Source organism: Synchiropus splendidus, chromosome 5, assembly GCF_027744825.2.
Source record: "Synchiropus splendidus isolate RoL2022-P1 chromosome 5, RoL_Sspl_1.0, whole genome shotgun sequence".
Lineage (NCBI taxonomy): Eukaryota > Metazoa > Chordata > Actinopteri > Syngnathiformes > Callionymidae > Synchiropus > Synchiropus splendidus.
The window spans coordinates 30,837,618-30,863,463 of NC_071338.1; the positions used below are offsets into that span (position 1 = coordinate 30,837,618).

Genomic DNA, 25,846 nt, shown 5'->3' on the forward strand with positions numbered 1-25,846 from the left:
GACTCTACCTCACTTTCCCACACCTTCATCGTGTGACTTGATCCTAAACACTTTGACACCTCTACTGAGATGCTGCCAGAGCCGACTGCCTTCCCACTGGTCATACTTTTCAGAGCTTCCCTCACTTGCAGCTTGCTAAGTTCCTCAAACACTAGATACGCCATCCTACCTTTGATTCCAACTCCTTCCATCCATCTCTCCGGTGACAACACTTTCCCATCCCTGCCCTTGACCTGATGCACATCCTTTCCTGCTCACTGCATCTCCACCTCTGCTGTGCTTTTCCTCTCCTCCGGCAGTTCCTCCTCAACTTCCACCGTTTGAGCTCCTCCTTCCTCTTCCTTGTCACCAACAGATCGCAGGCCTGTGGCACAAAGACAGTCTTTAATTCAGGTGTCTGGGGGTGTCATGGTCACTGGCACAACAACACCGTGACCCCTGACTCAATTCTAATTGGTTGTGAAGGTAAATCTTTGGCGGTTCTTCTACAAGTCAAATTATTTTCCAGGCAATCCAGCAGACTGGCACAAGCTCCACGCCGCCGAAATTCTTGGAATGGTTGCGGACATTTAAATGGCTGGTGCGACCAGGAAAAACAAATCCCAAAGTATGAACTCAAATCTTTCAAACTTGATATGGAGTTAGAAAGTTGTAAACTTTCCTCACTCTGTTGTGGTCGAAGCTTGAGGCATTTTTGAAGGATTGCTGGAGGCCGTGGGAACATTCAGTCCTCCAGGGAGTGGAGGAGTCATCTGAGCGCAAATTCTGCTTTCACCGGAAGAGAAACACTGAATACAGATGCTTTTTTCTGGCTTGCACATTAGTTGATATTTAAAGACGAACAGCCAGCTCCTTCTGCCATGTTTAGGTCTGTTGTTTCACCAGCAGAGGTAGCTGTTACACAACATTCGCTTCAATATTATTATTATTATTATTATTATTATTATTAAACGTGAGTTGAAACCTGCTTGAAACCTGTTTCTCTTTTCCATGGACTATAATTGTAAAAGTCAAACCTGAAATAACAATCTAAAAATGTAATGAAAAAACATATATACAGTAATAAATAAAAGTAAAGTAAAGTTTTAAAAATAAAGTAAAAAGATGAACACAATTAATTTGATCAAAATGAGTTTTAAATGGTTGTGTTTTAAGGACAAAAGATTTTAAATCAAACTCAGCAATACATACACCATATTTTTGACTGGCAAATCTTAATACTCAACTCATCATAATCTGTCAGATTTTTAACGCAGTGACCTCTGGTGGCTGAGAACGAGAGGTGTATCTATTCATCTATCTACTGTAAATATCTATCTGTTTATCTGTCTGTCCATCTATCTATCTATCTAAAAATGTGTTTTTGCAAATTTAATTTTAAAAATTAAAAGTTTTTTAATATTATTATTAAGATTGAGCACATTAAAAAGTAAGGTATCAAGAGGTACTGACAAATATATTTATTAAAAAAATGAATAAATAATTGTGTCAAAAATAAGTTGTTACACATTGATTTAATTTATTCAACAGACATGCATAATAAGCATTTCTCACATAACTTTGGTTTTCATATAAATGACATTATTAATTCCTAAAATTAAAGATGAAAAATGACAATTTAATTCAATTTCCTTGCAAAAAGATTTTGTCCCGGGTCAAAATATTTCTAAAAGACACAAGAAACTGAATTATATAAATAAATCAGCTGTTGTCCAAAGCAAATAATCCTGTTCTTTTTAACATAAATACATCCTTTTTTTATTTTTAGTGAAAACATATCTTGATCACGGAAGCTAAATGTATTTTAACAAATTCAGAAAATACCACACTGGATTTTTCAGCATAATAATTTTATTATTATTATTATTATTATTATTATTATTATTATTATTATTATTATTATTATTATTATTATTATTGTTGTTGTTAATAATAATAATGGCTACTCCTTTGGTTTCATTGTCGTACGTTATGATTTTATTCAATAAATGATCATTTAAATACATGAATAAAACAGAACAGCTTTCGCAGCAGGGATGATGGTTCAAAGCGTGAAGGAATCAGCTGTCGCCATGGCAGCGTCACAGTCTCACACTCGCCGCTGATTCCAAGCGAATTATCACATGTACTGTTGAATCCAAAGTGTCATTTCAACCGAGGACAGTGCAACGTTGTAGAGGAGATGAAGAGGAGGCGTCTCCCCCCCATGAGACCAGGGAGGGGGTGGGGAAGAGGGGAGATTCTCTCCACAGGAGAGGGGCTGCTCATGCACAGCTGCAGGCTGCAGGAAGCGGAGCCACGTCTTCACGACACTGAGCTGGATTGTGCATCGATGGATCCACGCAGGTACGTGCCGGCCGCTGAGGATGGAGGGTGGTGAGAAGGTGATGCTGCACTGGTGGTGTCTCTACAGCTGCCAGCTTTGATGGACACCATCGTGCTGATGCACAGCTGCTTGTTGTTGGGGTGATAGGATGCTGCGAGCAGGAGGCGCGGCCACTTCCCTGCTGCTGCTGCTGCTGCTGCCCCTGCTGAGCTGCTGCCACCTGTGCCACTCGCTGAGTAAGTGTACCACCTACGGGGGGGGTTCCACTGCCACCAGGAACTTACTCTACACACATTGATGCTTTTAAAGAACATCAGAAACACACTGAGCCGGTTGTAGATGAAAGTGATGCGCCAGGCACTTTTCAAAAGTCATGTGAGAATCAAAGTGTTTCCCTCCGAGTTCAATCGAGAGGCAAGCCTGGGAAGAGACAGATGCTGGAGGTGGCTGTTGTTGGGGCTCCAGCCTCCTCTCTATTGATCGCCACATCGACTTTGTGGCCACACAAATTAATTATGACGCCTTCTCCCCGTGTAATTGGCTTCATTACCATGTTTGGAGAAAATTACAAGGCAAGATGGAGGCTCAATAGTATTGATATTTGTGGGTCATTGTGGAGCTCTCGCCTCGGAGGGTTGGGTTTTCATTTCATTCCTGTAGGAACCGAGATTCCTTTGTTATGAGACGAGGTCGCGGTGAGAACGGTGAGTTGTGTGTTGTACAGTATCATGAAACAGTATTGCAGGGATGATGAAACAGTGTCCTAATATTCAGAGGCCAATAGATGGCGCTCTTCGTTCATAAATGATGTGAGGTTTCATTGAATTCAAGTCCAAACATTCTACATTAGACTGTGCCATCTGGTGGCCTCTGAAAATAAGGACAGTGTTTCATGAAGCCTCATCTACCCATCGCCAGTTCTGTGCTTTGACATGTTCTGAAACCAAGACAAACTGGTGAACTCCACAGGTGAAACTCCGGCAACAGATCAGGTTAGCAGAGGTAGGAGAGGTTAGAAGGTCGGCCAAGAGGAGCCAAAATCGCGAAGCAAAAGGCTACGGTTACCGAATGTAACTGCCTTTCTCCGAAGTGTGTGTACTTTGCTATTGGATACCTTGTGCTCTGCACTTATGGGAGAGACATGTACTTACCACCCAGCGGTGGACAGCCCAGACCTATAAAAGGAGGGGTCTGCCAGTGGCTCGCCCACCCATGTCAGAAGCGCTGGGGCAGCTGCTGGTTGGTGAAAAAGTCCTTTAGGGGCCAACGCACCCTTTTGAGAAAGGCAGTCACATTCGGCAACTTTAGCACTCTTCAAAAGGGCAATTCGTACAGAAGGACGGTGGTTTTCTGAGGAGCAGATAAATGAAGGCGTAATTCAGGAAGTAACGCAGGTTACAAGCGAAACCTGTCAAGATGTGTCGCTCTGACTGTTGGCGTCTGTCTGATGGTGACGTTGTGTGCTCTGTCCAGTTCAGCGGTCCTTGACAAGGTCCTAGCTAAATGTTTCTGGTCCAGAGGTGCTCTGGGATCCATTCCCGATCCGGGCTACATACTCGCAGAACAATGGGCCATATTCAGTATGGATCAGTTTGCCGTTTCCGAAACGGATGTTGGACAGATGTGGCTCGGAGTGACAAAATCAAGTCAATATACCGCCCAGATCCGGTTCAAATCGAAATATGACAGATTCCCAGTAGCATCCGACTCCAGATATCCGTCCTGGTTCGGGTGCGGAGGCTATTTGGGCGTCTGATTCCTATGTGCATCTGACAACTTACGGTGCGATGTGTGGGTGCGTTGAGTCGGGAAGCGAGACTGTCTGCGTTATTATGACCATTATTTCTGCAAAAATGAGTCGTCCCAGGATCCGCCTGTCTAGATTACTCCTCAAACTCTGCCTCAGTCTCACTTCCCAAGTCTTGTTCATGTCACAGAATCCTCCTCCTGTGCCTCTGTCTATGTAACAGATAGAAAGGAGTGCGTTTTAAACTCTTCGCCCAAATCCACTTGGAGACACGCTGCCGCAGGCTGCACAGCAGAATGCCACTCACGAATCGAATAACACATGAGAGTATACCAAAATGACTCATTATTAGGTTTGAGGAATTTGTGATGCTTCTAGTCATCGGGGGTAAGATGGGGGGCTGATGCGGACATCTTCAAAAATGGCTTCCTCCGAAGCTCATGAAGGCGAAGCTTCACAGCTGATAATTCAGCGCTAGTAAGAACGACGTCTCATGAACGACAGCACGATGAACACTTGTGGGATCATCCCAAGTTCACCAACTATTTCCTCCTAACTATCCGTCCATCTCTTCCAGGCGTCCCGAAACTCTCCTCCTATGCAAAAGCCGAAGACAAGTTGCTGAAATACCTCTTTGAAAACTATCAGAAATGGGTCCGCCCCGTGGAGTACCTCAACCAGACCATACGTGTGAAGTTCGGCCTGGCCATATCCCAGCTGGTCGACGTGGTGAGAGTATATTCTGAGCTATTACACTCACTTCAAGGAAGAACGGCTAACGCTAAGGCGCTACTGTCTGATTTAGCCGAGCGCAAGTCTTCTTCCGAAACATTTGTTTCTTCTCATGTTTACGTCATTCCTTTATGCACGTTTTGACCAGTTATCTGAGGTTGAAAACTATTAATTCATGCGTTTCATTATGTAGCCATTGGCGCTATGCTATCCTCACAAAAGCCTCAAAACCCTGTCGCTTATCTATGCTAGCTGTCTGTTTAGCAACGTTTTAAATGTTACAAACCTTCTGATTGTTGCAAGTGACAATAAAAAATGAAATATTTGAAAATGATACATTTAAAATCAAATAGTTTCAAAATAAAATAAAGAGTTAGCATCACCCGCATCAAAAAAAATTACTATGCATCAAAATTTTGACACAAGTTCTGATGAAGCCAAAATATGTCATGTTTCCAGGACGAGAAAAACCAGCTCATGACGACCAACGTCTGGATGAAGCAGGTGCGGACAACATCTACATCCGAACACATTTCAGCTGCCAGTTTTCATCCTCACAACCCGTGAACACACACCTGCCTCATTCTGATCCTGTCAACCTTATTCATGGGTTTGGGCGTCCAGTGTGCCACCGTGTTATGAATGATCCCCCGCAGTCCGGCTCCCGCCAGCCGGGTCAGCGGTGATGGATTGTTCAGCGCACTAAAGGCTGAAGCAGTTAGAAGTTCCATCCATCACAGGTGCCATTTACAGGGAGAGAAAAGAAGTGGCATAGTTTTTGTTATGCACCTAGAACATGAGCTTCTGTCGAACATTCAGTCAAGCAAAATAGTTTAGGATCAGAACCATCGTGAGCCAATGAATCAATTTCTGAAAATATTGTCATGTACAGCTTGTCAAGTCGTAGTGACCCCTGGATGTGTTGTCATGGGAACTCATATTGATTTTGTTTGGAGCAGGAGTGGGTCGACATGAAGCTCCGCTGGGACCCGGAGGAATACCTAGGCATCACGACCATTCGTGTTCCCTCCGACCGCATCTGGCTGCCTGACGTGGTTTTATATGACAAGTAGGTGGCGACGTATGATGCAGGATCAGCATCACTGATGGGCTTCATGAAAACACTGTCCTCATTTTCAGAGCCCTCTAGACGTCTGCTCTTAAGTATTTGCATTTCAAACTACCATTTCTATGAAATCCGGTTGCATTTTTAAAGTGAGAGCGTCACCTGTTGAGTTCTGAAAGTGGGAACGCTGTTACATGAAGCTTCATCCTGTAATCTGTCAGCCGATTTTCTCCTCTGTTATTCTAATCTTCAAGTCTTTCCTCCTTAAATTTAAATATCCTTTTCGATGATTTCTTCAGCTCCATTTTGGCTTGTTTTTTGGGTACTAGATTCACCTCGTTTTTGTGTGGTTCTGTCTTAGGCTGTTCCATTTTTTTTTTCATTCTCTCTTCCGTTGTTTGTCAAAGTTTTCCAGTGGTGGGTTTATGAGGCTTCGTGAAACAGCTCCTTCATTTTCAAAGCTCTGAACAGCTCTGAAAATGACAACACTGCCTCATCGCAAAACTTCTACTCATGTTCGACTTTCTCGTCTGTTATTCTAATGTTTGAGTCTTTCCTCCTTAAATTCAAAAATCATTTTTTCTTCAGTTATATTTTCTCAGCTTCGATTTCTTTGGCCATTCCATCTTTTCATTCTCTATTCTGTTGTTTATCAAGGTTTTGCAGTGATGGGTTTATGAGGCTTATGAGGAAACAGTCGTCTCAATTTCAGAGGCCACTAGATGGCACTGTCTTCTCTAAAGTCTTTGGATTTGACCAACCATTTCAACGACATCTTACATCATTTTAAGACTAAGATCGCCACCGACTGAGCTCTGAAAATAAGGACACTGTTCCGTGTCCATCATTAGCTGTCGTGATCACGATAGACTTGCTCCTCATGATCTCGATCCAAGACAGACCCCCATCTTTTACAGTGACGTTTCACGCTCTCATAATCTGTTAGTTCAGAAAGTCGTCCTTCTGCTGTTTACGTGGTAGTTTCCTCCTTTTAGTGGGACTCCGTCTTTCCGGTTCCCCTCCCAAAACGCTCTCTGAAGATGTGTTGTTTTCAAGGTTTCTGTTTCCCCTCCACAGCAAGTCAGTCAGTTTTTAGTGTAGATCTAGCTTTCATGTATTATTTGATGTTAAAACATCCTCTTCAACTCATCTTGATTCTTTCATTCCCAGCTCCGACGGTCGCTTCGAGGGGACGGTGACGAAGGCCGTGGTGAAGTACGACGGAACGATACTGTGGACGCCGCCGGCGAATTACAAATCCGCCTGCACCATCGACGTCACCTTCTTCCCTTTCGACCTGCAGAACTGCTCCATGAAGTTCGGCTCCTGGACCTACGACGGCTCCCAAGTCAGTCTGCGACAAATAGTTTCAGTTGTTCACACTGATGAGATTTCAGACAGGTTTGGAATTTGAAGAGTGTCCTCTTGGTTCCCAGGTGGACATCATCCTTGAGGACTTCCACGTGGACAAGCGGGACTACTTCGACAACGGAGAGTGGGAGATAGTCAAAGCGACGGGAAGCCGCAGTTTGAGGAAGGACAGCAGCTCGCACTACCCCACCATCACCTACTTCTTCATCATCCGCAGGCTGCCGCTGTTCTACACCCTCTTCCTCATCATCCCCTGCATCGGCCTCTCCTTCCTCACCATCCTGGTCTTCTATCTTCCCTCCAACGGCGGAGAGAAGATCTCCCTTTGCACGTCCGTGCTGGTGTCGCTGACCGTCTTCCTCCTGGTCATCGAGGAGATCATCCCCTCCTCCTCCAAGGCCATCCCGCTCATCGGGGAGTACCTGGTCTTCACCATGATCTTCGTCACGCTCTCCATCGTCATCACCGTCTTCGCCATCAACATCCACCATCGCTCCTCCTCCACCCACCACGACATGGCGCCGTGGGTGAGGAGGATCTTTCTGCACCGGCTCCCCAAGCTGCTGTGCATGCGGAGCCACGTGGACCGCTACGGACCGGCCGGAGCCACCGGGACCGGGAGGGCGCTGGGACTGGGGATGATGGAGGACTCGGAGTTCACCCCTCTGTTGAAGACACGACATAACCTACAAGCAGCTCTGGATTCTATCCGCTACATCACCATGCACGTGGTGAAGGAGAACCAGGTCAGGGAGGTGAGTAGGTCCAGAGGATCCCCAAAGATATCAGCGCATCTCTATCAGTCCAGAAGGCGGCGCTCATTAATTTACACTCCTTCGTGTTGAAGAATTGTTCATTCAAGGCTGACAAGTGTTTTCATTTGGCCGCAGGTGGTTCAGGACTGGAAGTTCGTAGCCCAAGTTTTGGATCGCATGTTCCTGTGGGCCTTCCTGCTGGTGTCGGTCCTGGGTTCCGCTCTCCTTTTCATCCCTGTCATCTACAAGTGGGCCAGTATCATCGTGCCGGATCATTCTGGCAGCATCCTGTGAAGTGCTTCAGATCGACCCTCTCTGCCTTCGCCACACGCTGCTGTTGCGACTCTCTTTTGCGCCAGCAGATGGCACCATTTATTCAACACCAGCTGGAGAGAAAAAGACACCAAGTCATAAACGAGCTCCACCTCCTGTGGTTCTGTGCAGTCATCTTTGGATACAAACTAGTCTTTGGCCTTCTGAGAACATATAGATGTCTTATATATTCTGTATTAAAGTGCCGTGAAAAATATTTATTAATGTTACCGAAGGTAGCAGAGAACAAGCTGATAACACGCTGAGACCTGGAAGCCCTCACTGTTTTTGTTTGTAGCAACATTCTCTTTCATTGTCCCATTGTTCTCCAGCGACTTCAGAGTCCTGGCTTCATGGCCACGAAACTCCCAGACCCAGGACCTTTGCCTTTTAAATGAAGTTGTGAAACGCTGGCGAGATGAAGGATGAATCTGTGGGTCTTGTTCATGAGTGAGGGAAGGATGAAGATGGGCAGGCGGATCAGTGTGACTCATTAGGACTTTGTTTTGGTCAGTCATGGTAAAGAAGAGCTGAAGGACACAACAGCCGAGGCGTGAAAGGTTTCTCAGCAGGGTCCCTGGATCCTCTCAGAGAAAGGGAACCCAGTCTTCTGGGTGAGACTCAGAGTAGAACAGCTGCCTCTAAAGCTTCTGTTTAAATACGAATATGTAGATCATTAACTCAATTAAATATTGTGCATATGATTTTTCAGATGTCAGCGACCTTCGAGATGTTCTCACCCCACTTGCTCTTTTCTGAATCAAAATGAACAAGTTTAAAGGATGATTTTTCTGCTCCGTGAGGAAGAGCTGGGTGAAACTTCGGAACTTGCTGTTGGGTTTTCTTGACAGTGAATGTTCAGGAATCAGTCTGAAAGCACATGCCGTCTGTTACTGCATGAACAACGACATACAAACTTGTGTCTCCTCTGTGCTCTCCGTACTCTAATTCAGGACTTTCTGCACAACAACATCCACTGCCAACTGTACTTAACTTTACTATAACCAAACTATAGATTCATGCCGTCAGCTCTGAATAAAATTACAGCCCAAAATAGTCCGGAGTCTTTCTTTATTCTTTTTTATGGAACTTCAAATGGCAGTTTGAAGATTTTCAGGGATCGGTTCAGAGGTATTAGTTACCAGGATGTAACTTCAGCTCTATGAGTATATGCAGATCCCTCCAGCGGACTTCATGAATGGTTTAGAGCCCAGAGTCTTCAGAGCCCACTAGATGGCACACTCAATATTTGGCTTTGAGTGGCCATTTCAATGAAACCTCACATCATTTTCAAGCCAACTGACGATTCATATTCACTCATATTGTGGGTACAATGTGAATAAATACCACCATGGCCCTTGAATCACATAGTTGTGAAAGGTTTCCATTATACCCCGAACATAAATACATGCATGTTATATATGTACCTGTACATATAGTTCATGAACTAGAGAACAAAATAAAAACTTTTTTTTTAGTGCATTTCCATCAATTGATGACAAATTTCAGTATTTACTGCATATTACATTTGATTTTATTTTTAATTATGGAAAGATGTATCTATATATTGTCTTATTTCTCTGGATCGGGCCTTCCACAAGTGGGACAGAAATGAGTCTCAAGCGATAGGAGGAGGGTGGCGCTGGATTTTTCTCTGTCTGCCAGCAAATGATTTTCCTTCCTGACTCCTGAGATTGTTGAACTCTGTGGTTGATTCAGCAATTGTCTTACGTAACAGGAAATGAAGTCCAACCCTCCAGTCCATGGCCGGAGAGACAGCAGAAAGGTGAAAGGATCAGGACGCGGGGGGGGGGCTTTGGCTCACTATCAAAGTTGATCAGTAAACACATACGCCCCGACCCCCCTCTGCGCGCACTTGACTTTATGTTAAAGTTTATCTCGTAGCTGAGGAAAGGTCCAGTTTGAGGCAGTAGTGTGGTCCAGTCGCTCTCTGTGCTTAAGTTGGAGGTGCTTTGCAACATTCCAGAAGAAAATCCAGATTAGAGGTTTGCCTGTTAATCTGCTTGCGTAACCTCTTCTGGTGTTTTGAGGAGCACAGGAAGCAGGTGGGGCGCCGATGTGTGCAGAGAGAGCCTGTCTGTCCCGAGATGTCGATTCAGAGGGAGTGTAAAGGCGCCGCGGCTTTGCTTCTGCTGCTCCTCGCGTGCACGCCGAGTGAGGGCGGGAAGATTTTGATCGTGCCCTTGGAAGGGAGCCACTGGGTAAACATGGAGCTCATGATCAAAGCGCTGCATGCTCGAGGGCACTCGGTGGATGTGGTGCGGACCAACCAGAGCTGGTACATCAAAAACGACTCTCCTCACTACGGCGCGGTCACGGTTCCCCTCCGGGAATTTTTCGACCAGGATTTCGTCAAACCCATCCTGAAGAAGATCTTTGAAATCGAGAGGGGAGAGAGCTCCTTCGCCACGTTTGTGAGTTTACAGTTTGAAATGTTCAACATCATGTACCATATCCACCGCATGGTAGCCAACATGGCGGCCACCATGATGACGGACGAAGGCTTGATGGCTGAACTGAGAGAGAGGCGCTATGATCTGATGCTCACCGATCCTGCCTGGGGGGCTGGGATCCTCCTGGCCCATGCTCTGGAGTTACCGCTTGTCTTCAATGTACGTTGGATTACAAGCGGAGAGGGGCATCTGGTCGTCGCCCCTTCCCCTCTGTCCTACATCCCCCTCACCGGCTCCGGACTCACAGACAAAATGACTTTCACCGAGCGAGTCAAAAACGCCTTGTTCTATCTCATCTGGGTCGCACAGGACTTCTTCCTGATCAACCCGCACTACCAAGCCGTTTGTGATAAATTCTTCAGTCCCAGCGTCCAATTCAAGCACCTGATGCAAGGGGCGGATCTGTGGCTCATGAGGGTGGACTTTGTTTTCGAGTTTCCCCGGCCGACTATGCCAAACATGATCTACATCGGGGGGTTCCAGTGCAAACCCGCTGAACCTCTGCCTGACGATTTGGAGGCCTTTGTCCAAAGTTCCGGAGATGATGGCGTCATTCTGATGTCACTTGGGACTTTTGTCGAGGAACTTCCAATCGAAGTTTCGACTAAAATAGCTGAAGCTTTTGCACAGTTGCCCCATAAGATCATCTGGAAGCACAATGGCGTCAGACCGACAACTCTGGGGAACAACACTCTGCTGGTGGACTGGATGCCCCAGAAAGACCTGTTGGGACATCCCAAAGTGAAACTGTTTGTAGCTCACGGAGGGACAAATGGAGTCCAAGAGGCTATCTATCACGGGGTGCCCGTCGTGGGGATACCCTTGTTTTACGACCAGTATGACAACTTGGTGCGTCTGAAAGTAAGAGGCGCCGCGAAGATCGTGGAGTTAGAATTCATCGAGAAGGAGAACCACTTCTTAAACGCCATCCGAGACGTCCTCGACGACCCGACCTACACGGAGAACATGCGTCTTCTCTCCAGGCTGCACAGAGATCAGCCGATTAAACCGCTGGATCACGCCACCTTCTGGGTGGAGTTCGTCATGAGACACAAAGGCGCCGCTCACCTGCGAACCGAGTCATACAAACTGCCGTGGCTCTCCTACTACTGTCTGGACCTGCTGCTGGCCTTCCTGACCACAGTCGCCGCCGCTGTTCTTCCTTTGATGCTGATCTTCAGAAGAACATGTATGCGAACAGGTGCACAAAAGAAGCCAAACAAAAGATGATGCTGCTTTGTCTTTTTCAATTCCAATCACGCTTGTTAGCATTAGCATTGCTGATTTATAAGTGAAGCCAAGTGCTTTTTGTTGTGTGAGTTTGGTGAGTCTGACACCAAAGGATCCTTAAAGCTCCCTGCTGACACCAAGTGGCCAAAATACCTTGACATGTACCGTCTCTGTATGAAGTTTATACGCACGCTAGCATTGTTAGCACAGCAATAACTCATGAACCGGGTTAGCATCCTTTTTTAGATTCTTATTTTGTGAATCATAGCTTTACTGTAGTGAGCTTTAATTTGATATTTTTGTGATTGTGTTTCAGGTTAGCAAAATGTTTCATCACGTTGTTCTGTCTTCACAATGATTATTCAGAAGTTTTGGGCTGATTAAGTACAAAAATGTTGCATGGAATTGTTTAAAATTTACAAGGCAAAGCTTTTGAAACACAAACCAGTTTGACCGTCCTCAGATAAAATGATGGGTTTTGGGACGCACATTAGCTTTGGTGTGAATGCGCACCGCTCCTCCATCTGGTGGTGGAGCTAACAGAAGATAAGGTCCGATAAAACAGTCCTGTATTCTGCACACACACTGGTGACATTCAACATGGGAGGGATCCCAACTGGAGAGCCGTCCTGCACCCTTCCCAAACAAAATGGCTGACTGTTTCTCTTCCTAAATCCATTGTCTCGAATAGAGCCCAAAATGTCTGACCGAAAAACGAGGACTTCTCAGTCTAACTTCAGAATCATTCAGTTGCTCTCTGTGAAGTCCACAAGCCAACGGCCCGAGACGCTTTGAGTGACATAACCCGCTTCCGCTTTTCATCAGGGAACATGCTGAGGAAAATGAGTTAATGATTGCAGTGAAGAAGTTTCTCCTGTTAATTAAACACCAGCAAGATGAGATTAACCTTGTGTCTCGTGTTCTTGTCCGCATTTTTTGGTATATTCACTTTACATTTGTGAAATGACTGTTTTCCAGATTAGCTTGCATGTGTTTCTCGCCATTTCTGAAGCTTGACACTAAAGGACTTGACTGGTTTGGGAACAACTTCTGAGACTTTTAAAGAGACTTTTAAAGAATTTAAATGAAAAAGAGACTGGTGAATTTTGTCTTTGCAGGTGACACATGAACCAGAAAACTAAACTGAAAAACAAAACATGAGAACTCAAATATTCAAGATCAAAACGTTGCTATAGAGGGTTTTCACGGCGCGTCATCAAAACCGGAAGCCGCCATGTTGGAGATACTCACTACTCAGCATAGAGCGGCACTGAAGGCGATTCTGCAGAGTTGCCTTGAAAAATGGTGAATTACGGTCATGTTTTGGGTCGTACGAATCGTTCCGATTGTGAAAAACATTTGGAATTTTATCGACTTCCGAAGGTTATGACAACTCAAGGAGAACAATGCCAGAAGTTGTCGGAAGAAAGGAGGCACTTGAGGTTAGTGAAGCTGAACCAGGACCTTGGTGGCAAAACTGGCAGAACATCAAAATATTTTGCTCAGTAAAAACAGAAAAAGTATCGCCTAAATGACTCTTAATTTGCATTGTATTGCCGTGGAAGAGAATACACAGAATGTTTATTGATGCTAACCCACACAGTTTTCAGAACGTTCCCTTAAAAAGCTATCTCTCTCTCTCTCTCACACACACACACACACTCAAAATGGAACATCTAAATATTTAAATAACATTCTCATGTAAGGTGCAAATGTTGTCGTTCACTCGGTATAACAGTTCCCTGACCCATCCGCGCACCATCTGGTTATACGCCTCCGAACTCCGGTGACATTTCAGATCCTCGCCGGTGGATGGATAATAGGCGAATAAACAGGTCATTGACATATCAGGATGCGTCACCGACGGCAGACTGTCAGGATCGTCGTTCACCCACGACGACAGAACCAACTCGCACGGGTCTGCACCACCAATAAAGCTCAACTTTGTGTCGCACATTTTCGTGTTCATGAAGTCCCTCTCTGTATGTCATGTCACTCCCAACTCGTTTCGTTTAACTCTATATTAGTTTTAACTGGTTCATTTTCCTTTAAATTCCGGAATGATTTAGGTAGTCATACGCCCCCTTCTGGTCACGGGATGTACCATTCAGCAGACCACACTCACATCCTCAGCTTCAAACTCTTCTTCTTGGTCTGCCTTCTCACCATTTGAATCCATGCATAGAAATATCAAATCATCAATGGAAGCATGCCTCTCCAAAATACACATAAATGAACACACATGTATTTACAATATTTATTTACATGAGTATAAAAGCAGTATCTACACTTTCATTTGCATATGGATTTATAATCTCCACACTGTTTAAAATGAAGTAATGGCACACTTTGTGCATATATTCTTCAATGTAGCCCTTGTGGTTTTTCTCACATGTGATAACCACCTACCACCACTTGTGGTCACTACTGGTGTCTGAATAGATTCCAGGTCGGGCGTCCTGCTAACAAGAGATGTACACACAATAAAAGCAAATACAAGAAAACCAAACATATATTGCATCATTCGGGGGTGATGTGAAAAATGCATGAAGTTTTCCATTCGACTTCCTCCTCTTGACCTTGACAAACCCTTCTTCTCGTATCGAGACACTTCACCTTTGGTTAAAAAAAGCATGAATTAGAAAACATGTCAGATTTCCTCGCCCAGTAGCAGCGGCTGGAGGAAGAGCCCAGCTGTCCCCAGGATGCAGACCAGGACAAACACCCAGAGAAAGATCCTGTCGATCACCATGGCGACGTACTTCCAGTCGTCCTGCACCTGTGAACAGCAGAATGGCATCAGTAAAACATGCCCTTCGCACTTCATATCCGTGAAGCCTGTTTGATGCCTCCTCTTTCTGTCTGAGGGACATAAGCGGAACAGACTCTTACAGACGTCAAACCGTCTGGCGTGACCTTTCGACATACCCATGAAAGAGACTCATTGTCTCATTCAGTGAGTGAAAAGAATCGGTTAATACACAACTGGATACATATGAGACTAGTGATGGGCAGATGAGGCTTCATGAAACAGTGCCTTCATTTTCACAACCCAATTGATGGCACTCTCTGCCAGATCTTTGGATTTGAACACCCATTTCACTGAAACATCATACCATTTTCATAACAAGAGCTGCACCTACTGAGCTCTGAAAATGGGGACACTGTTTCATGAAGCCTCATGAACCCGCGAGTCTCTGTTTTTGGCTTCCTGGTCTCTTCTCCCTCGCTGTAGGCATGAATGAAGTTGAAACAGCAATTGAGAAGTTACAGATGAGGAAGAGGCAAAGCTTAAAAAAAATCTTCCATTTTTAAAGAAAATATGGCAAGAGATCTTCTACCTTTGTGTAGAGGAACAGCTGCCCTCCATACAATATGGGGGGGTGACATTATGCTACAGAGAAGAATGAAATTTAGAGGACCACAACATGACAGTAAAGACCACAGGAGAAGAATCGTAAATGAGAAGGTGAGTGAAGATGGACATCTTGAAGGAGATGATAGTGAAGGACACTGAGGAAAACCACGATGAAGAATGACACAAGGACACAGCAGGAGAACAATTGAGCCAAGACACTGAGATAAAAGAGCCAGGAACACGTCTTGAAACAGTTGGAATGACTTTGAATGCAGAGATGATGAAGCAGTGTTGAAGGCGACAGTGAAGACCACTGACCTCTTTGGCTTCATTCTGCAGCCTCATGTTCTCTGCGATGTATTTCACGCTCTCGATGGCGTCCCTGACCTCCGGGGAAAGTGGCAGCAGAGTCATCAGTCCTCCATTCAGAGACTCTGAGCTAGAGCACTGACTCCCTCCCGTTACCCCGACACTGCCGCCTCCAGTCAAGACGCCCAGGCTGCCGAGTCCTCCGCTGCCTCCTCCGGCATCGGAGGGAAGCTTGCTGGTCCTTTGATTCCAGCAGCAGTTGCATCGACCCTCAGAGCACATGAACCCAGGACCCTTGGAGGGGTCGTGGCTCAGGTTGTTGAGATTGGAGAGCTCGGTATTGTTGAAGATCCTCTGGCGGCTCGTGAGGCTCGACACGACGCTGGACGCCAGAGCTTGAGGTTTGAACTGTTTGTGCAGCGAAGAATGAACCGCACATGGTCTTGAGTTCATCTTCTGGGTGTTTTCCGTCTCCTTCTCGGGGTCTCTGTCCGGCCTGGTCATAAACATCACTCTCGGCAAGAGCCCCAGGAACACCCGGCGGACCCAGCAGGGCATCGTGTGCGTCTTGGGCGTGCGGTAGTGCACGTTGAGGACGAAGACGGTGATGACGATGGAGAGCGTGACGAAGATCATGGTGAAGAGGAGATACTCCCCGATCAGCGGGATGACGAGCGAGGTGGACGGGATGGTTTCCGTTATCACCAGGAGGAAGACGGTCAAGGAGAGCAGGACGGAGATGCACAGGGTGACCTTCTCGCCGCAGTCCGACGGCAGGTAGAAGACCAGGACGGTGAGGAAAGAGATGAGGAGGCAGGGGATGATCATGTTGATGGTGTAGAACAGCGGCAGGCGGCGGATGTAGAGCGAGTAGGTGATGTCCGTGTAGATCTCCTCGCAGCAGTTGTACTTGATGTCATGCTTGTAGCCCGGCGCGTCGATGATGACCCACTCGCCGCTCTCCCAGAAGTCCTTGAGGTTGATGGTGGACCCGATGAGAACCAGGTCGATCTTGGCCTTGTCGTACGTCCACGAGCCGAACTTCATGGTGCAGTTTTGGTAGTCGAAGGGGAAGTAGGTGACGTCGATCTTGCAGGAGCTTTTGAATATGGCCGGCGGGATCCAGGTGACGTCGCCGTTGTACCGGAGCAGCGCTTTCGTCTTGTCATCCACCTGGAAGTCTCCCACTGCGCTGCAGAGACGAACAGACAACACAGACAGAAAAAAATACAAAGGATTTTTAAGTGTATTCAAGTCTATTCTTTGGTTGATCTTTCAAATCTGTTTTTTACTAACAGTTTTTGTCATCATTTTTTTGTGGAGTTCATACTGATTTTATTTTTTGCCACCACTCCTGTCACAAGTGGTGTCAGAACAACCACCTCTGAAATCCTCGTAATTTCACTGTGTTTTCTGTCTTGAGTCTTTAGGATTTTCTGTCGTGGGCATTTTTCCTCCTCAGTGTAAATTCTGAGCCTTTTTCAGATGTATTAACTCCTATACTTTCTTAGACATTTCTCAGGATTCTTTTGAGAGTCTTCCATTTGTGATTTTTCTCTTGTTACTAAGCTGTGTTTCAACGATTTCAGCTGAGTTTGTGCCCTTCTCCTATAATTTGTCATGATATATTTTACTCGTTTTTAGGGCTTCTTTTCTTTTTTAAAGATAATATTTCTCTGATTGACGACTTCTCAGAAGAAACATTAGAAAACAAATAAAATAAAATAAAATGGCATAAAAGGAAGAGAATGTGTTGCAATGAATATTAGGTCTTTTTTCTTTAATATAGTGTGTACATTTACTTTTTTTTTAACCAAATTTCCACTGAAGATAGCGTGATAGGTGAAGCAGCAGTTCTGTGTTTCATCGGTAAAATATTATTTAAATTATATTTTAATATTTAAATCTCAGCCATAGAGTCCCACAACCTCATCTGAGTTACAGGTGGAAGACGCTTCTCAAAGCCTCACTTTCAGAGCACTAGAGATGGCTGTGTCTCTGCTCTATAGTCGACCGGAGCCCAGGCAGTTGAGTAAGTCACCAAATAATTGAATCCCGAGAGTAGAGGCCAAACAAACTTTGTCCGTGTGTATGTGTGTGAATGATGGTGGTCCTAGTACGGACCAATGAGGCTTCATGAAACAGTGTCCTTCATCAGAGTACGGTATGCTATTACATTTAAGCCAATACAATCTTTAGCTTTGAACTATTAGAGTTAAACTTTAGTTAAAATGTAGAGCACAACTAACTGATGCTTCATGAAGCTTCATCAGCCCATCACACGACTATCACCCGAGGAAGAACTGCAAACACAAAGCGAGTGAAATCCTCACTTGTTGTAAAGCACGATGTCAGGTTTCCAAATCCTGTTGGACGGCACTCGGATGAACTCCACTCCTCCGAAATCTTTGGGGTTCCACTTCAGCTTGTAGTCATTCCAGATCTGAAGAAAACCAAGAAAACCAAACAATGGGTTTCAGACAGACGGGGGCCACACGCTAAACGGCATAAGATATTGTACGTTTTTCACCATTCATTATTTTTCACATCTTAAATATAATGCATTAGGGTTTTTTTAGATGTTTATTTTCTTGTTCTCATTTTTTTTTTTTTAAACTGTTTTGATGAGTGATATTTTAAAGACATTTTTCTTTTGAAATAAAGTTCCTTTATATTAGATTTATATAATACTGTATTAAATATAATTCATTCAGTTACCATGATATTCAAGATGTTATTTTTATTTTTATTTATTGGAATGTTAATGTCATGGTGTAATTGCATGTTTTCCTCTTTATAACACTTAACACTTCTGTTACAGAAAGTAACAGAATTTAAGTAACATTTAAGATTATGTTGCTTCTGTCCTTCTGTGTATCTGCTTGACGGCCCCACACACAATAAAGTGTGGTTTGAGAGCTGCGATCTGGCCGCTGACTGTGGTTCCTATAAGCATCTTGAAGCATCACCCCGCCCTCACAACTTTACACATGAGCAGGACAGGTCCATCATTTACTGCATGGGACGTTTAAACCGACCTCTTTATTCAAATTGCTCATAAAAGCAGGTCGTCGGAAACGCAGAGTGTCGCTGAAGAGCCAACCGTTTACGAGGGGATTTACGAGGCTTTTAGGGCGGCGCTTTTGTTGCAACTTCTCGCCGCGAGGGTCATAAAGCACAGCAGGAAGTCTGCCTCGGGAGTCTTCACTTAATTAAGACACAGTGAGAGATGCCGCTCAGTTTGGGCGGATGGGAGGAGCCTTTTATCCCAGCCACAGACTGTCTTACGCCATGAAGCTCAAACTCTGGCTTCAGCACCTGCGACTTTCCATCCACGACTAGCACATGAACAAGGGCTCACTGCACTTAGCATAATGTTGCGGAGAAAGCAGCGCAGTATAACAAGCCATCCATGAAATCCAACAATGACTCATTTCCTTTGCTTGACTGGATGAACAGGTTATTTGAAAGAGAAGGGAGGTTGCGAAACTTTGGATTTAACACCGTCATGTACCGTCACGTCACGTGTGACTGCTACATGGTTCAGTCACATGACCCGGTGTCACTTCTTCAGAACCCTGAATTTCTCTAGAAAGGAAATTCAATTTGATCTTGACTGAGATGACATTTGAAACAGATACAAAACATGTGATTTGCCATTAATTGTGAGTTAACAGAGAGAATCGTGGGGCAACTCATAAAAGGAGACAGTTTTGCTGGCATTTTGAAGACAATATGAGAGTCCAACACACCAGGCTGAGTCCGTCTCACAGAGAGAATCCTACCTCAGTTCATGAATCAGACATGAGTTGCTGAGACTGAGTTGAAAAACAAGCCTCTTGTCCTATTAATTTTGCAGACTTATGCTGAATTACCGTAAATTCCAGACTATACAGCGCATCAGAATATTAGCTGCACTCTCTGGACTTAAGAAGGAAGATAGATCTTGTTCATACGTAAGTTGCAGCAGTCCATAAGTTGTAGTGGTGCAGTCTGCGCCGTAGAAAGGTCCGTGGTTCACCCGCTTAAAAATGCATGAGGATCACTCACTCAGTATGGAGAGTGACTCATGAAAGAACCTGGGCAATGTTCTGAACTTGAATCATGAACTCCTCTAATCTTTTATTGACATTAAAAGCACTCACAATGCACTGTTTTCACCCACGTGTGTCGACACCACAGCTGGTCTCAGCTGCTGCTTCTCGTCTCTGTTCTCCAGTAGATTGGCTCTGTGGGCCGAGCTGCTGATAAACGGGCGAAGACAGTGCATTTTGAGCGCTTTAGGGTAAATAAAACGCCTGCGATTTCAGCAGTCTGATGGGACAAGGCTCAATATTATGGCAGCATGATGCTCTTTAAGCCACAGGGTTCAGACAACAAGAAAAAAGTTGCACAGTCGGTACACGCCCCAGAAACAGAAAGCGCTATCTGCTGCACAGCTTGATTCATGTTGAGTCATGTTGTGAAAAAGGTTGCAATAAAGAATTTGCTCGATAACCGTTTCATTAGTTATTTAAGTCATAAGAATCATTTATTTGTATTATTTAAAGGAACATTTGACCTTGACACTGTCATGATTCCGCTTTTATTTTGGTTCCTTGAGTCCTGTTTTACTTTCTCCCTGTTTTCTTCCTGTTCCTGTGGCACACGGCTGGAGCCAGTCAACCCCTGATCACCTGTGTATAACAACACCTCACCACTCCAGCAACATGTGCCAGATCGACCTCATTGGTGCCCACTGGTAATCTGCTTTGTTCGTTCTTTTTGCTCTGCCGTCGTACATTTATCTGTCGTTTAAATTATCTTCTGTTCAGTTATTTCTAAACCCTGGTGTTGAGCTTTTGTAGTTTGACTCCCTGTGTTCTCCCTGCTCTGCGTGGCTTCTTGGTTTTCTCTCTGTTTTGTGACTCCCTACTCGTGCGTTCGTTTTGACAACCTCCATAGTTTACTTTGTGTTATTGTTCATTGTGCGTTTGCTCTCCAGTTACAGACTCTTCTTGCATTCTTTCTCCCAGTTCGTTGACTTTTTCGTTTGGACTCACTCCGTTGTGGACGCTTCCCTGTTTTGGTGATGCTCTGGTTGTTTTCTGTTTTTCTTCTCCCGGTTCGGTGACGCCTTTTGTTATATAGTTTTGTATCTTGTCTTTAAATAATTGTATTAACTCGCGCCTGTCTCCTGTGACTCTTTCAACACTGCACTTGGGTCCCGCTCCGCGTCTTGATTCTTAACAGAAGCGGCATCTATTTGCATTCTTAGACATTTCCCCTCATTCTCAATCAATATGTGTTAAAAAAAAAACCCTCTTTGCTCATGAATATTCCCCCTGACAACCGAGCCCAGAAGGATTTGCACTGACAGGATCTTGGATCTGTGTCTGGGGTAACGTACGTGTCTGAGCCAGAGATTCGTCTCCATGATCTGATTGATTTCATCCTGCAAAACAGAGCAGAAAGCAAACAATTGTTGAAGTTAATTGACGTGGAAGGAGAGTGAAAGATGGTTTGATCCATTTTCCTGGAGGTGGAGGATTCCGAGGGGCGCACCTGAGACCTGAAGGGTTGACAACACAGCTGTCGCCAGGAGGGGGAGAAGGTGGGGGAGGCGGCGTTAGGTGCGGACCCGTGAGTGCATGTTTAACCAGTCATGTGACAGCGGATCATCAAACAGAGCATGCACGTTCCCTCACGGAGGTAAACACAGTTGAGCGAAGGTTGGTATTGAGTGGCTTCACACTGATTCAATCCCTCGCACCTGGATGTACGAGAGCAGAACCATGGGTTCATGTTTGGACATCTGGACCAGACTCAAGCACCACTTTGCTCTAAAGAGAAAGTTATTTTCAGAATGTGTTGTATTCACCTCCCAACCTGAACCTTCATTGACATCTGGGTGTCAGACAATCACATTCTCAAGTAGCAGAACTGATCCATGACTCTTGATTTCATTTGTGCTCAATAACCATATTTAATATACTCACACATAAAAAAGCCTTGTGAAATGACATGAAACCACGTGACCATTGCAAAGATTTGTCGTGGAAAAGTCCATCCAACAGCAGAACCAGGTGCAAGTCATGTTGATCAAATTTACTCAAGAAAAAAGGAAAAAAAATACACTTCATGCTGTTGAGGAAATTGGAAAAACTGAATAAAATTCTGAATAAAATAAAAACAATAAATCCATGTCTAAATATAACATAATGTATGTTATATATATAGAAGATATAGGCAAAGTGTCATTGAAAATATGGCCATAAAACTAATTTTAAAACTGCTGCGACAGGTGCTTTCATGAACAGTTTTTACTGTTGGGGAGGGACATTTTCTTAATCATTTTTTCTTTTCAAGAACTTCTCCATAGTTGGTAACAGTCAGATTTCCAGCTGTCAAGTCATTTCAGTGACACACTACCACCATCATACGTGGCTAATGAATTAAAACGGAGCATCTCACAGCCCAAATGTGTAAAACAAAAAACTTTTAGCTGCCCTCTAGGAGGCGCTCACGGCCCAACCATGGGCCCCGGCCCTATGGTTAAGAATCACTGGTTTAGATTTTGTAAACTTCACGTTGAAAACCTTCAGAACTGAAGCTTATGGACCTTTCACTTGTCTAACACATGGACAACAAGATAGCGCATATCTCCGCCATACTGTATCTCAGATCCATCCAAATATTAAATGAATCACACTGTTGATTTCACTCTTCACTTCAAGTTCTCCACAGCTCCACCATGAGGAACTGCATCAGTGGTGACAACAGGTGGAGTAATGAAGGGCTGTGGAGTGATTCTTCAGCCACCAACCATTGATCTACCACTCAACGCTAGCAAGACCAAAGAGATTATGGTGGAGGAACAGGAGACCTCCAACATCCTCCAAGAACAGGCAACTTTGGACATGGATTGTGGTTCTTCAGGAGGTCTTTCAATGTGTGTATGAGACGTTTGACCAACCTGTAGTCACTGGAGAGGAAGAAAATGTGCACCAAAAGGGCACTTTTCTCTTTTGAGGAAACGGACTTGGTTCTTGAGCCCGACTGAGGGGTGAATCTGGGCATGTTCTGGGAAGAACATTGGTGGAGGTGATGAAGAGGTCAACTCCTAGATGACCCTAACCCTGAAGATGGTGAGCCCCTTTAGCATTAGGAGTCTCCTCAACACCCTGAGTCAGGACTTCCAGCACTCATTTCTGAAGGCAACGCGCTAATGTAGCTACCATCTTGCTTATAAACTCTTGTCCTGAACATCGTCTTTGGTCATTTAGGACTGAGAACTGCATTCAGCCGCGAGTAAGTGTGAGTGAGAGCAATTTCCTGCTCATTAGAGGGTCCTGACTGATGGACGATATTGAGAGATGATGGCGTTGAGTTATTGAAGCTGCTAAATGAGCTGTAATTGGTGACTCTTCCCGCCACAATTGCATCCCGATAAGAGGCAGCAGGTGTGGAGGAGAATTACCCTCGTTCATCTGCGCGAGCTGTCAGAACACATTAATGACGGGAGAGCAAGCGCCGCCTCAGGGGAACGCCCTGTAAATAATACACTTCTGCTGGAATACACATCAGCTACAGCCACCAAACATGAGCCACGTTTGATCCCAGCAAACCCATGGCCATCGCCTCGGAAGCTGTCATGACTCAACAGAATCCCCTCGTCATATTTGGAGCGGCTGATCTGAGGCGGCAGTGAGTGACGGCCGCGGCCAAGGCAGACGTTTCTCATCTGAGTCTCGGTCAGAAGAGTCGCCGTGGCGACCTTCCGCTCACCTATGAGCCATCACACATGACACAGCAATTACTTACTCCACACTCTTTGTCCTGGTTTCCTCCTTTAAGTTTTGGGGAGCCTGTTTTCCACCTGTCTCTTGACATTAGCAGCGATTTCTCAATACAGTGGCACCTCGGTTCTCGACCACAATCCGTTCCAGACGGCCGTTTGAGAAGCGATTTGTTCGAAATCTGAGTCGCTTTTTCCCATTACAATGAATGGAAAAAGCAATAATGCGTTCCAAGCCTTAAAACAGTCTTTTGTAGGAGTGAATGTAGAGTGTCTGCTGCAGGTGCGCTGTTCCTCTATGTGTGTGGCCGCTGCATGTGGGAGGGGTTGCCGAGTGAGTGAGGTCTCTCCAGAAGTGAAGAGGTGCCCGGTGCGTGTCCAGCTCTGAATGTGCGCTTCTGTGCAGTTTGGCTGTGACAAAGTCATAAACCAAGTCACGCTCTGTCCCAGACTGGCCTCATCCCTGTCCCAGCTCCAGCCCACAACAGGACATCAAACCCTGGAGTGAGCGCTCCAGCACCTCCCCTGTGACACTCTACCACGGTCCAGAGACAGGAAAGGTTTTACACCTCAATATGAAGAAAAAACAGTCAGTAAATGGAGCTACCGGGACACGTCTGCATACAGAGGCTGCGTTATACACAATAACAAAGTGTGTCGTGGGTCAGCTGATCGGTCCGCGCACGTTATGTGTTTTTTCGGGGGCGTTCGAGCTCTGGGTGGATGCTAAAAAATCTCAAAATTTTTGTTCCGGGACATTCGACAACCGAGGTACCGCTGTACTTGATCACTTTAGTCCTATTTTTAGCTTCCCCTTGACCTTTGGATTGTTGTACGTTAGTATTCCTCACTGAGCACACTGAAAGAATGGGAAGGGGATTTAAGGAAATAAATCAACAGGAATATAAGCAAATGCATTTGTTTCCGTTCATCTGTCCGTATTCATTTCCACTTGGCGCATTTTCGCTTGTATTCCTCTTTATATTTCTGTACTTATTTCCACCAGTGGTCTCATGAAACTTTCTGAAGCACTCAGAAAGCACTCTGTTTTTTGGGGAAATTTTTTAAAGAACCTACCATAAATTTTTCTACGCCTGCTGATAGCGGTATAATTATCAAATCCCTAGACAACAAATTAAAAACCACCAGGAGGCGCTGGAGGAGTGGTCTCAACTCTTGACTGAGAGCAGCATAGTCCTGCAGTCTAATCCCAGGATTATTACTTTATATATTTTTATTTATTTAAGTTGCTCAGTATACTGACCGACTTAGTGATGGGTAGATGAGGCTTCATGAAACAGTGTTCTCACTTTTAGGGCTCACTGAAATGAAACCACCTACACACACAACAATAAAATCCAATGATTTTAGGGCAGAGAGTGCCATTTAGTGGGTTCTGAAAATGAGGAGACTGTTTCATGAAGCCTCATCAGACCATCAGTATGATCTAGCCAACTGTCTGCAGTCATGGAAACCTCAGAAGAGTTGAGGGTAACGTTGCTGGGGTTAGATCAGGATAAGGGTTCAGGTCAGAGTCGGTGCTGGTTCGGGTTACGGTAAGGTGAGTCTGGCCCATGGTCTGCTTCCACCATACAACTGAGAGCTGTATCCATTATCTGCTGCAGGCTGTCCTGTTATCTCGCCAGCAGACACTTCATACCTCCAAACTGAAGCACATTTGAGAGTCATACTTTTGACTTCCCGCACATCACTAGTGAACAAAACACACCGAGGATCGTTTTTCGAAGCAGAAATGAAACTCACCACTTTGACCAGCTGTGACATCGACACCTCGAACTGAACCACAACCGGGTCGGACACGTTTTCCACAGGACGGATGAACGGGTTGTAGCTGGAGAAGATGACGGAGAAGAGCCTGTGCTCAGCTTCGGACCCTTCACTTCCTAAACACAAATAATGAAGCATTTTTTTCACATCAGTTGCCTGAGTTTTTCCACGTATTCAAACATAACAGATTAAATGGATTCTTCAAATGTCCAGTTCATTTATTCTCATTGTAATGTCATTGTGATGATCCACTTCATTGATGTCTATCGTTCATGTATAACAATTACAAAGACTAAACATCCAGCATTTGAAACACAGCGAAGGACATGAGCGTACTCAACGTAGTTATTGAGATTATTTGACTCTACAAAACTGAAGGAAATCAGTCGCAGTCTCAGCCCCAAATCTGTTCCACTGCAAGCCCAGTATCAACAAGTGACTCACCCTGACAGAGAATCAGAAGGAAGAGGCAGAACCACGGAGGGTGAAATCTGCTTCCCATCATTGCTCCGGCTGATAGTCCAGGGTCAGAGGCAGCTGCTCCGAGCAGCGGAGAGAAAGTGAGTGAAAGCTTCAACAGCACAGAGAGAGAGGAAGAAAG

General features: G+C 45.0%; 3 protein-coding genes across 4 annotated transcripts; 2 read left to right on the plus strand and 1 right to left on the minus strand.

Moving 5' to 3' along the window:
* The first annotated feature begins 2,268 nt into the window (after window positions 1-2,268).
* chrna5 (cholinergic receptor, nicotinic, alpha 5) lies at window positions 2,269-9,349 on the plus strand. 2 transcript variants are annotated; one of them, XM_053864307.1, is made up of 8 exons: window positions 2,280-2,346; window positions 2,414-2,562; window positions 4,651-4,802; window positions 5,265-5,309; window positions 5,765-5,874; window positions 7,042-7,219; window positions 7,308-7,997; window positions 8,133-9,349. In XM_053864307.1, the coding sequence occupies exons 2-8, from the start codon at window positions 2,475-2,477 to the stop codon at window positions 8,289-8,291; spliced, it is 1,422 nt and encodes a 473-aa protein (XP_053720282.1). In that variant the 5' UTR covers window positions 2,280-2,346; window positions 2,414-2,474; the 3' UTR covers window positions 8,292-9,349. The 2 variants fall into 2 exon arrangements, with proteins under 2 accessions (XP_053720283.1, XP_053720282.1); XM_053864308.1 differs by lacking the exon at window positions 2,414-2,562 and having other exon boundaries at window positions 2,269-2,346.
* Window positions 9,350-10,225: 876 nt separating this feature from the next.
* LOC128758438 (UDP-glucuronosyltransferase 2C1-like) lies at window positions 10,226-12,908 on the plus strand. The gene has a single exon (XM_053864305.1). It carries the CDS (start codon window positions 10,418-10,420, stop codon window positions 12,011-12,013), a length of 1,596 nt encoding a protein of 531 aa, XP_053720280.1. The 5' UTR covers window positions 10,226-10,417; the 3' UTR covers window positions 12,014-12,908.
* A 1,473-nt stretch (window positions 12,909-14,381) lies between these two features.
* On the minus strand, window positions 14,382-25,778 carry chrna3 (cholinergic receptor, nicotinic, alpha 3). Its single transcript, XM_053864304.1, has 6 exons — window positions 25,690-25,778; window positions 25,222-25,361; window positions 21,070-21,114; window positions 18,014-18,123; window positions 15,690-16,872; window positions 14,382-14,792 (listed from the first exon to the last, which is right to left on the minus strand). The coding sequence occupies exons 1-6, from the start codon at window positions 25,748-25,750 to the stop codon at window positions 14,664-14,666; spliced, it is 1,668 nt and encodes a 555-aa protein (XP_053720279.1). The 5' UTR covers window positions 25,751-25,778; the 3' UTR covers window positions 14,382-14,663.
* Window positions 25,779-25,846: the final 68 nt, after the last annotated feature.